General features: G+C 44.1%; 1 protein-coding gene across 1 annotated transcript in view; it reads right to left on the bottom strand.

Annotated features, from left to right (window-relative positions):
• LOC309566191 (integrin alpha-IIb-like) overlaps positions 1-12,152 on the bottom strand; it is a 110,297-nt gene that overhangs the window by 13,592 nt on the left and 84,553 nt on the right. Inside the window, exons 17-23 of the mRNA XM_082271277.1 lie at positions 9,782-9,933; positions 7,924-8,049; positions 7,732-7,799; positions 4,949-5,096; positions 4,577-4,663; positions 833-912; positions 477-557 (exon numbers count right to left, since the gene is read on the bottom strand). Of these exons, the coding sequence (XP_082127403.1) occupies positions 477-557; positions 833-912; positions 4,577-4,663; positions 4,949-5,096; positions 7,732-7,799; positions 7,924-8,049; positions 9,782-9,933 (742 nt within the window). The remainder of the gene's footprint in view (positions 1-476; positions 558-832; positions 913-4,576; positions 4,664-4,948; positions 5,097-7,731; positions 7,800-7,923; positions 8,050-9,781; positions 9,934-12,152) is intronic.

Genomic DNA, 12,152 nt, shown 5'->3' with positions numbered 1-12,152 from the left:
ATTGAAAGGGGGCACGCTGGTCACTGTGCATTGAAAGGGGGCACGCTGGTCACTGTGCATTGAAAGGGGGCACGCTGGTCTCTCTGCATTGAAAGGGGGCACACTATACCTTAATTACTGAAGGCCCCTTTCACACTTTTGCGACCTCAAAGTCACGCAATTTTTTTACAGCGTTTTTTTGCCGCAAAGCAATGCCTATTACATTTTTCTGTTTGCGTCCCCCCCAAAAATTTTGAGCACCAGCCGCAACTGTGCACATATTTTAATCAACCAATCAGCTTCTCACTTTCCTGTTGCCAGGGGGTGTTAGATCAAGAAACAGTGAAGAAGAATGTAAAGGATGTCCAAGTGGTCCTTTTCCACTTCTAACCTGAAGCAACTGCATTACCTGTACGCTAGCCATGTATCATTGCAATAATACAGCCTCAGCAGTTCACCTGTAAAGTAGTTCAGCAGTAAAGTCTTATTACACTTACCCCAGAAGGTCTAGTGATATTTTAACTGTCACATTCAAATGCACCCATACAACCGGACTGCTTGAATTCTGACTGTTTCGGCTGAAACAAACACGAAAAAGCGTTTAACCAAGACATGAAAATTGAGCAACCACTAACTAATATGCATTACCAAGTAAAAACAAATATATTGTATGCTTGTTAGCTTACAGCCCAGAATTTAGGAGGCCTTTTGAACCCTTGAAATGTTTTGCTGCACACTCATGTGCGTTATTTCACATATTGATGTGCATTATGTTAAGGCAGACCATTCATTTTGATCATTTCGGATCACAAATCTGATGTTTAGAAGCCATATGACAGATTGGAGGTCTCACCTTTTGATTTGCATTGGGAAGGAGAAGTTGCCTTCACTGTCTTCCAGGTCACTGATGCTCAGCAGAAGCCCTGCATGGAGCTATACATGGAAAAGAAAAGGACAAGCAGCAGATGGTTAAGGCGGCGTGCAAACTGAAGCCAAAGTTTAACGCCATGTCCACACAGGTCCAAATCATTTTATTGCTCTATAAGCCACGGGGCAGAGGAAGAATAACTTCGATAACCACAAAAAAACATGATCTGGCTCTGGGGAAAGCCAACTTGTCAAAGAACTTCAATGGTAGTTCCATACTGTAAAGAATTTGGCCAAATGACTATTTTATTTGGTTACTTGTTTGGTTGGGATCTAAAATCAAAATTGATGGTCTCATATGTTAAGCTCAATATATGAACACATTTTTGAGTTCCTAATAATGTTTTTGGAATCTCAAAAATGGTTTCCTGAAGTATTAATCTTCTGGTTCTTTAGAGCTTCTATTCCCCCGGGGCCCAGCCTGCAGACCCTTGGCCACATGCAGCCTTTTTGTATTCGTCGCGCAGCTCCAAGACCCCAGCAGTCCTTAGGAGGAGTGGGAGCATTGAATTGTAGAGGGTTTGTTATGGAAGTGATCTCTAGCAGTCTTGTATGACTGTGGGCACAATTCACTAAGAGATATGTTACCGCATCTGAGTATGCAGCACAACGTTCAGAAAAAAAACTGTGTAATTCACAAAGAAACTCTCCCTAAAAACTTGCATGCGTTATCTTTCCAAAGTATGCCTTAAATATCGCATGAAACCATGCGTTAAGTTATTGCAAACATCCTGATAATCAGAATGACATCACATACCACCTGGATACCTTTCCTGTTGCGGTAGATATGCTCCTTAAAAGAAGGTGCAAAAAAGCAACATGAGTACAGTCAATTGTACCAAGCACCTTGGATATTCCTGCAATAATATAAAAGTATTTTTTGATTTGATCTCACTCCTGGCAAGATTCAGGAAAAAAATGTATTGGGCTGCTATTGAACAGAATTCATGTAAGACTTGGTTGAGGAGATGAGAAAATGAGGCCTGAGAAATTCCCATCTTTCCAGCTACCATCTGTATGATGCTTTTCCAAAAATGTGTAAGGCAGCCAACAACCTAATCATGGCTGGTATGGCATGGCTTCTCTGTGAGGGCTCAAAGTAGCCTATGAGTTGGATATAGAACTGCAGGTTATCAGCATCTGAGAATTTATCTAGCAGTGTGCACCCCTTAAAGGTTCTTTCCTTTAAAAGGACCACTTGAGATCTTCATCTCCTCCTCTTCTGCATTGCTTTAAATTCAAGAAGACTGGAGTCAGCCTCCAGAAACAACTCCTACTAAAATCTAGCCGACACCTTCTCCAGCTTACACTTTTCGGCCTATTTTTTAAACCAGTCACTGTCTGACCATTGCCATATTAACCGCATAGTTATCGAAAGCTTTGACCAGTACTTAATAATCGCATGCATTGATTTCCTTCTGTGAATTAACTTTAATGCCTTTTTATGCAGTATTTCACAATCGTTTTTGGTGTTTGCGCTAAATACCGTGTACGAGCAATAGTGAATTTACATTTTCATTATTGCATGCGTTAAGTGGTCAAGTGACCATTATAACCCATGCGATAACCTTTAGTGAATTGTGTCCTGTGTCTCAAATCCCTCCTGTAGCATGTCCACAGACATTGACCATCTTCTGTAGTATATTCTCAGTCTCTATCAGTCTTCTGTAGCATTACATATACTGAATATTATATGTGGCCACTTGGTGGTGTTAAGGGCTGCTGCTGAGGCCCCCTATAGCAGGGCTCAAAATTTCAAGTCCTGAGCTACTAACCAGGCCTTAAGAGTTACTCGCCACTTGTTGCCCCACCCAAACCCTACCCTGCTCCGCCCATAAACACGCCCTCGTAAAATATGTCATAAAATTACACTGTTAAATGTTTTTATTCAGAATTAAGTTACATAAATAAATATTAACAACAACAACAATTTTAACAGTATCAATGTTAGCACACCTCCAATCTCCCCTCTCCAGCACACCTAGGCCTCCAATCCCTCACCCCCACCCAATCAAGCGCATTTATGCTTTCAATATTTCCCCAATCCTCATACATATGCCTCTAATTCCACCCCCCAATCAACCATACTTATGCCTGCAATTCCACCCCCCCCCCCCCAATCTAACATACCTATGCCTCCAATCCCACCCCCTCACCCCTAATCCATCATACCTATGCCTCCAATTCCACCCACCTCCCACCCAATCTATCATACCTATGTCTCCAATTCCACCCCCCCCCCCCCAACCCAATCCATGATTATACCTATGCCTCCAATTCCACCCCTGTCCCGCAAATCTATCATACTTATGCCTCCATTTTCACCCCTCCCGCCAAATCTATCATACACATGCCTCCATTTTCATCCCTCCTGCCAAATCCATAATACCTATGCCTCCATTTCCACCCCCTCCTCCCCAATCTATCATACCCTTCTTCCTCACAGCACACTTCTTCGTATATTTTACCAATGCCTCCTCTGTAATTTAACAGTAAAACTCTTTCTGGGTCTGACATGCAATTTAAAAAGGAAAGAAACAAAAAATAGTCCTTTACAGCCTGATTGAACATCTTATACCTAATGTAGTAAGGCTGCATATACAGTAATTTTCTTCAATATACCCTGTACCACTTAAATACACTGCTTTAAGTTTATTTATGTATATACACCTTGACAGCATTACAGTGCAAGAGGATTCCATTGGGCTTTAAGATGTTGAAAACTTGGTCCAGTTAGCCATTGTGGTATTTAACTATTGTGGAAATTACCTACCCTAGAAGATCTATACTTACATCTTTCTCCATGTAGTAGCCAACATCAGCAATGTCCACATCATTAGCTTGTTTCACTAAAGCATTCTGCTTTAGATCTATGTAGATAAAGTTGTCATCATGTCCACCGTTCTCCTGCAGCCAAGGGGGGTGGGGTTGTCAGGCATCAGTGCACAGGGTGGGCTGAGCCACCCACCGGAGGCATGCACCACCCACCTCCTTGATTATGCAAGAAGAGGGAGTTGGAGAGGGGTGGTCACAGGCATCCCTTGAAGCTGCGAGCCTGTGCGGGGCGCGGACATGCTTTAGGAGGTAAGTGGAAAGCGGCAGTCTTTTGTGGGGGGCCAGGATGTGTATCAGGTGGGGGGGTGGAGTGGGGAGGTCCCAGGGGCCCAGTTACCCAAGTGTAATGCTCGCGCTGCGAGCCTGTGAGGGGCAGGGACATGTATCAGGTGGGGGTGGAGTGGGGAGGTCCCAGGCACTCAGTTAACTGAGTGTAATACTCGCGCTGCGAGCCTGTGAGGGGTGGGGACATTCAGCAGGTGGAGAGGGTGGTCCCAGGCAGGAGGTGGAGACTGGAGCTGTATACAGAGAATGAAGTCTGCGCTGTGAACAGCGACGGCGGCGGGCACTGGGCTCTCACTACATTACCCATACAGCACAGCCCTATTTCTTACTCGCCCTCCTCATCATTCCACTCGCAAAATGCGAGCAGGCGAGTGGAATTTTTGAGGGCTGCCCTATAGCATGTAAATTAAACAACCACTGCCCTACTCTGTAGTTCCAAGCATACTTAGCATTTTCTTTATGTCTTAAGGAACTTGTTCCAGTAAACTCACTTCATTTTAATTTTTCATTGTACTTCTACTTGTTCCATCCACACTCATGTATATCTCACCTGTGCTCTATTCTTCATTGGGTTACCCAACTCACACACCACGAGTTCTGAGTCATTCGCTTTTCTTGGAGTGCACAGAATCTTCTCCTAGAAATCCATAGCAACATAAAATGTTCAAGAGACAGAAGTTCATTGTCATCATTTTTGGATCTATTGTTACAGAAGAAGGAAGAACAACACCCAAATAGCCAACAGGTTATTGAGTAATGGGAGATGTCAGGGAAAGGAATGTTGAGTCACAGGGTAAGCCCCATTCTGCCATTTTCACCACTCTACTGGAGGCGGGTGTTTTATGAGGTAAACCAATATTACCATCAAGGGTCTGTCCCAGGTTTTTCTAGTATTGAGGCCTATTTTTATAAATATACACACCTCAGCTTCTTCTAAAATCTGCATATAATGAGCCCCAGGGGGAAGCATAGCGTGTAGTTCTGCTTCGTAAGCTCCTTCTCCATAGTTTTCTGCATCAAAATGGATTTGAACAAGATTGTCCGCTCCAATAACAAGTGGATCTTTAGCCCTTTAAAAGAAGACAAACAAATAGAAGAGTAGTTAGGGTACAATGTATCTAGAAACTTTCCACATGTATGTAGGGTTTACCCCCAAAGGGGCCACTTGATGTAAGAAATTGTGCAATAATTAATCAGTAGTAAACGTTATTGCCCTAAGTTGATTAACAGTTAGAAAGCATAAGGTTATAATAACTCACAAATGGCAGTTATACACAGGAATACATCAAATAGAAAAACACAGCAGCAATAAACAGTGTCATATAATGATAAGACAATGGCTAAACAGTTGACCTGTCTGGCAGAAATCAGCAAATGTTTCACTTTCTGTATTTAATCTGCAAAGGCTGTCCTTGGCTAGGGAAAGACCTATGGGCGATCACTGTGATATCAGTCAGTAGTTAGTAGAGTCCCCGCTCTTAACCTTCTGCAGGCTAGTTGGTGGGGCCAATCAGCCGATCCCCAGTTTGATATACTACTTCCTAACACTACTCAACCTGAGTGTCTCCACAAGGGAAGTACATGAATGCTGACGGATGGGAAACAGACACTCAGGTTGAGTAGTGTTAGGAAATGTTAGGACTGCGTTTGCAAATGTGTGTTAACTAAACCCCTGTTTTTAACCTATTTTGTTAGACAGGTTTATTTGGTTTGTTAGCAGACTGGTGGGTAAGTATATCAAACTGGGGACCGGCTGATTTCCACACACCTTCTTTAATCCCCCTTGCTTTTCAATTTTGTTATGTATAGGGATGGAGACGCTGAGCAGTGCTCGGTGTCTCATCTAAAGTCCCAAAACTGACCATTTTTTGTACCTTATCAGGGATGGAGACGCTTGCTTTACAGGCGGGTGTCTCACTCAAAGTCCCCTTTTACCTTCACCATCCATACTAAAGGGGTGGAATTGTGTGTTTCCCAGCTGATCACTTTCAGTTTGCACCCTATGGCTATTACATAGCCATTAGTTTTTCATTACCAGTCATGGATTGGAGCAGGTTGGGGGAGGATTGGGCGATCTCCAAGCCCATCTGTTTCCCATCCATCAGCATTCATGTACTTCCCTTGTGGAGACACTCAGACACTCAGGTTGAGTAGTGTTAGGAAGTGTTAGGACTGCAAGATACACAGGGTGCCTTGTTGTTGGCCTTGCAGCTTATACATGCATTTGCAAATGTGTTAACTAAACTCCTGTTTTTAACCTATTTTGTTAGACAGATTTATTTGGTTTGTTAGCAGACTGGTGGGTAAGTATATCAAACTGGGGACTGGCTGATTTCCACACACCTTCTTTAATCCCCCTTGATTTTCAATTTTGTCAAGGTCTTACACTTACACCTTGCCTTCCTGTTGGCAGCCATCTTGGACATGTGCAGACTGCATCATCACTTGTCTGCTGCCTGGGCGTCGCTCAGTGATGATGTTGCACACCTGACTATTTATATCACCTGATGGCTTTCAGACCTTGCCCTTGTGTTTGTGCTCCAAGGTGCATCGCTGCTAGCATTCCTCTGGTCTCTGTGGTTTCTTAGTGCATGACTTGGCTGACGACCTTCCTGGCTCTGGATTCCGCATCGGCAGACGACCCTGCATCAGACGACGACCTGGCTTCGGCAGAATACCAGCTTCTGGACTCGGCTTGGATGACTACCTGTTCCTGGACTTGATCCCAGCTTGGATGACTACCCGCTTCCGAACTTGACCCCGGGTGTTCTTGATTTTGCTCCTCTCTCTTGCTGTGTGATTATTATTGTTGCATAAATACATTGCTTTATTTTACTTTATCTTCATGTGGTCTGGTTTCCTGGCACCCTGACACAGACTAGATTGGGGTTTTGGGCCCAAGGATGATGGCCCTCTGCTTTACTGTACACGGATGAGGTGTGCACTGCCTTGGTGCTCCCGTAGAGCCTGCCCTTCCTTTTCTGCCCAGAAAAAAAAAAATAACTCTGGTTCCTCCCTTGGTATTAAAGTAGTTTGGAGTAGGCACCAACAGGTGGGATGCCTCATATATAGTCCATTAACAACCAAAATAAAAAGGTCCATATAGTCCATTTTTAAGACGTCCATAGATATAATCACCAGGGCAGCTTATTCAGGGAACAGAAGCAGGCTCTCTATGGCACACAAGAAAAGCAAAGAAAAAGCGCCTCTAACTGCAGACTGTCAGGAGAATTTATTACATTAAAAAGCCAAATGGCAACTTACAAGCTCAAGTGTAAGATAAGGCTCATAATGGTAATGTGGTACGGGATGAGTGTGGAATCGCCAGTCGAGGGGCCGCCAGGGTCTGCTGTATAGCCGAGGAGGGAAGGAGGGAGTTGGCCTGTTGCTTCTGTGATGGTGCTGGACCGCACTCGTGGTACGCTTCGGTGGCATTACGTCACCAGAGGAGGAGCTGCAATGCATTTCAGAGCATGCGCACTAGAACCGCCAGGGCATGCGTGCTCTTTCATCAGGCAGTAGGCTCTGTAACGTGCCGCAGGTTCCCCTCTGTTGACGCCATCCCGCCGACGCTGCATACCACATGTGCGGTCCAGCGCAATCTAAATTCTATATATTATGACATACCAAGAATATATTCATGCAGAACTGTAAAACTGCTGAAAGGTCTAATTTAAGATGATGATATGTTGGAGGTGAACTCACCAGCTGGCACTCAGCTGCAGGTCAGGAATGCAGATATTGTCTTCTCCACAATCCAGTAATATATGTATCTAGAAAACAAGGCCAGTGAAATACATTTTTTTACAAAATGGATTTGATTATACCATGAGACTTGTCAAAAGTACTTATAGTATTAGTGTACCTGGCTCTGGGTCTACATTATCCATAGCTCACCTGCTCTTGTAGGAAGGTGTTCCCGTGTATTATAGGTGGTAAGACGCTAGAAGATGGTCCAGTGTTTAGACTGAAGTTCACACTGACAACTATTGGGCTCAGCTTATCCTTAAACTCATTTTCACCCTAAAAAAATGGATAGAATTTATGTAGGCTCCGGTTAGTTGTAGGCTTTGCACATTGGTTAGAGACATATGGTGGGGTAGAAGAAATCCCTCTTGAAATGCCATATGAAAAATTGTTTGTTGGGTTAATTAACTTGTTTTCACATGTATATACAGTATGTTGCTATGTAATGCCCACAATGCTGGGAGTCAGTGGGACCCAGGCTGCCTGGTTTAGGTTAACCCAGCCATGGACGGATTGAAATTTGGCAGGTTCAGAAGGTACCGGACAAATTTTGATTCATCTATGAGCAGGCTGGTTGTACTGAAGTTGGGTGTTTTACGGCTATGACAGGCAGCAGTGATCATTGTATTCTGACAGGGGGGGAAACATTCTGCTGTCAGAATACAATTGTGCAGCAGGAAAGATTCCCCCATGAAGACTAACTGTGTTGATGAGGGAATAGAGCGTGGAGGCAGGTAGTGGTTACTGCTGCCCCAGCAGGAAGTTAGGGGTTGACTGCACTCCTGGGTTTTTCTTGGGTCTAACCCTCTGGTCCTGTGTGCTATAAAAGGAACCAGATCCTGGGGGGGGGGGGGGGGCTAACACACACTGAGAGAGATGCTCTGCCTGGTGACATTGCTGGAGTCTAAATGACCCATGTCCTGCCGAAGCCAGAGCTAAATTCCAGACATGGACTTAGCCAACATTGGACTTTGCTTGCACAGGTATGCTGGGGCAGCCACAAGCCTGTAGTTACTAGGACTAGGGATGCTAGGGAATGTTTGCACTTTATCTTGGACTGTCATTTGTGGTTGTGGTCATGTTAATTTATACTTTAAGTAAAGCTTTTGAAAATGTACCTTTGCCTGGTCTTAAGTTACTAAAAGGGTACAATGTATGTAACCAGAACATATAGTCTACAGCTCGGGTCACTAAACACATTGGGGTTTAAAGACATCAGTACAAGGAGTTCATATAGTGGGAAGACACAAGTAGTTACCAAGGGTAACAAAGGTATTCTAGCAGCCTGTCATTAAGCATGTACATGTGACAGGTAAGATAGCCTATTTTAACAAGTAAGATATTGTCGGCACTCCTTTGGCTGCAATCCATCTCCCATAGCAACAGGAGCAGATATGCACTGCAGGGGCTCTCATCCTCTACACAGGTACAGAAAAGGAAGAGTTAAGAGAACTGCACGCATGGAGTCCATGCTAGGTGCACAGCGGGACCCGTTACTGGGAGTGAGGTATCGGTGATACACTGGACAGGTGGAGAGGGCATTGGCTCTGTGTGTTTCTCTTAAATGCACAAGTAACCAACGTGATGCTTCGTACATCAAATGAGAGTTTAATAGAGTTCGTTCATGTTTGTCATCTACCTGATCTTGAGCGTGGCTCAAGGTACCCCATGTGCCCTCAGTGACCCTATACAAAGTGCCTAGTGTATGCCAGAAGAACCCACCCTGGGGTAGGCCTTTCATGTGACCCTCGCTTGGTGTCCAACAAGGTGGGGAACATGGAGGACGTGATTACCACCACACTACATCTACCTCCCCTACAAGCTTTTTTCATTCCTACAACCCATGGCATAAATGTATGTAGGTATGTATGGACAGCATTACTAAAGGAAGAAGTTATTCACAACAAGAAAAGAGTACTTCTTTACGCAAAATAACACCGTAATTTGGTAATGCTAACAAGTGGTAAGCTGACTAAGGTAAATGTGAAATTTGATGACAGACACACACCCGTAGATAGGCCCTGATATCGGTGCAGGTCTGCTGTAAATTGCTCTGGCTCTCCATAGTGATTTTTTTGCTTGGCTGCGATGAGTCAGTGAAGAGGGTTCTACGGAGAAATCGGCTCTTCTGGCTGTCCAGCTGGATGTCGGCTGACAGGCCTTGATAAAGGGACATGGTGACATAACAGGTGATATGTTAGGCAAGAATGACACCCAACATCTCTGCTTTAAACTAACAAACTTTATTAAACTAACAAACATTTACTCATTTTTACAATTTCCTCCAATCACCCCAGCCACCAATTAGATTCAAACCCTTACCAACTCCTATCTCTAGCTGGAAGCTGATTTATTGCAATGTGGAATTGCCCCAGATCAGCAAATGAAGAATGAATGAATGTGAAAATATATCTCAGGATAATGTAGATTGTACAAACACATTGTAATGTGTATGGTCAGCTTCAGAAAGATCTTTCCTACAAATGACCTTTCCACAATATTCTAAAGATGAACATATTCACTGCAGTTATTTTGTATAATCTCTCATTTAGATTTATCAGCCACTATATAATGCAGGTGCCTTTCAACACTACAGTCCTTGGTTCAAATTTCAGACAGGACATTATCTGGGTTTTTTCCCCACACTACAAAGACGTGCTGGTAGCTTAAACTGGTATTAAAGTCTTGTTTTTTCTGTTTAAAAAAAAAAAAAAATGTCATACTTATCTGCTCTGTGTAATAGTTTTGCACAGAGCTGCCCAGATCCTCCTCTTCTCCAATCCCTCCCCTTGCTCCTGGCCCCTCGCTCCTGCGGAGTGCCCCTACAGCAAGCTCAGCCCGCCCAGCCCCCTCTCTCTCCATATTAGCTCACTGACTTTGATTGACAGCAGCGGGAACCAATGACGCCCGCTGCTGTCTCAGCCAATGAGGAGGGAGAGTCCCTGGACTTTGTGGCTCTCGTGTTACATTGCTGGATTGAGATGGGGCTCAGGTAAGTATAAGGGGGAGCGGCTGAGTGGGGCTTCTGCAGACAGTTGAATTTTTATCTTAATGCATAAAATTAAGTTAAAAGGCACTCTGCCTTAGACTACCTGAATGCCAACATGTACTGTGACATACTGAAGCAGAGCATGATCTCCTCCCTCCGGAGACTGGGCCACAGGGAAGTATTCCAACATGATAGCAACCCCAAACACACTTCCAAGACGACACCTGCCTTGCTAAAGAATCTGAGGGTATAGGTGATGGGCTGGCCAAGCATGTCTCCACACCTAAACCCTATTGAGCATCTGTGGGGCATCCTCAAACGGAAGGTGGAGGAGCGCAAGGTCTCTAACATCCACCAGCTCTGTGATGTCGTCATGGAGGAGTGGAAAAGGACTCCAGTGGCAACCTATGAAGCTCTGGTGAACTCCATGCCCAAGAGGGTTAAAGCAGTGCTGGAAAATAATGGTGGCCACACAAAATATTGACACTTTGGGCCCTGTTTGGACATTTTCACTTAGGGGTGTACTCACTTTTGTTGCCAGCGGTTTAGACATTAATGGCTGTGTGTTGAGTTATTTTGAGGGTACAGCAAATTTACACTGTTATACAAGCTGTACACTCACTACTTTACATTGTAGCCAAGTGTCATTTCTTCAGTGTTGTCACATGAAACATTATAATAAAATTTTTACATAAATGTGAGGGGTGTACTCACTTTTGTGAGATACTGTACATATGGATAGTGCAGGGGCCTACCACCACCAGACCAGGTCTAAACCGTCTATTCAATTTGCGGCCAGTCAGGTAGGCAGGCGGTCATACTGCCTGAACAGCTGTTGTGTGTCTAAAGATTTTCAAATGTTCTACAATTAGATTGTAATGTTTGAAATTGTGTGTGTGTGTGTGTAGCCAGCTTTAGATGAATGAACAATAAACTGGAATTCTGATATTTCATTACACTGCTATTATTTATGAGCCTCAAGCTGAACATACACAACACAACTGGATTGTACAATCTTCATTAGATCTACAAATAACTGTATAGAGTAAGAGCATGTCTAACGATATAAATCAAATTGAATGTTTGAAGTGGTTCAAAAGTTAAAGTTTTTTACTACCTACCCTCCCCTGCCCCTAAACACTTACCTGGCTCCTCTCATTGAGCGCTGTCCCAAATTCAGCACCGTTCTCCTCACCTTCTGATCTCACAGGAGACACCCAGGGCAGATAGAGCCATAGGCTTCTGCTGTTGTCAGTCAAACTATTGTGAGAAGGGTGCAGGGGCATGGCTTACTGGCGTTCTGTGCGGACGTGCACAGCCTGGATCGGAAGCGTGTCTGCACAGGTGCCTCCATAGTACATGGCTTGCTAAGGGGTGCCCAGAGGAAGGA

The sequence above is a fragment of the Pelophylax lessonae genome (genome assembly GCF_965119305.1).
Source record: "Pelophylax lessonae genome assembly, chromosome: 11".
In the NCBI taxonomy this organism is placed as follows: domain Eukaryota; kingdom Metazoa; phylum Chordata; class Amphibia; order Anura; family Ranidae; genus Pelophylax; species Pelophylax lessonae.
This window is presented reverse-complemented; position numbering and strand designations above follow the sequence as displayed.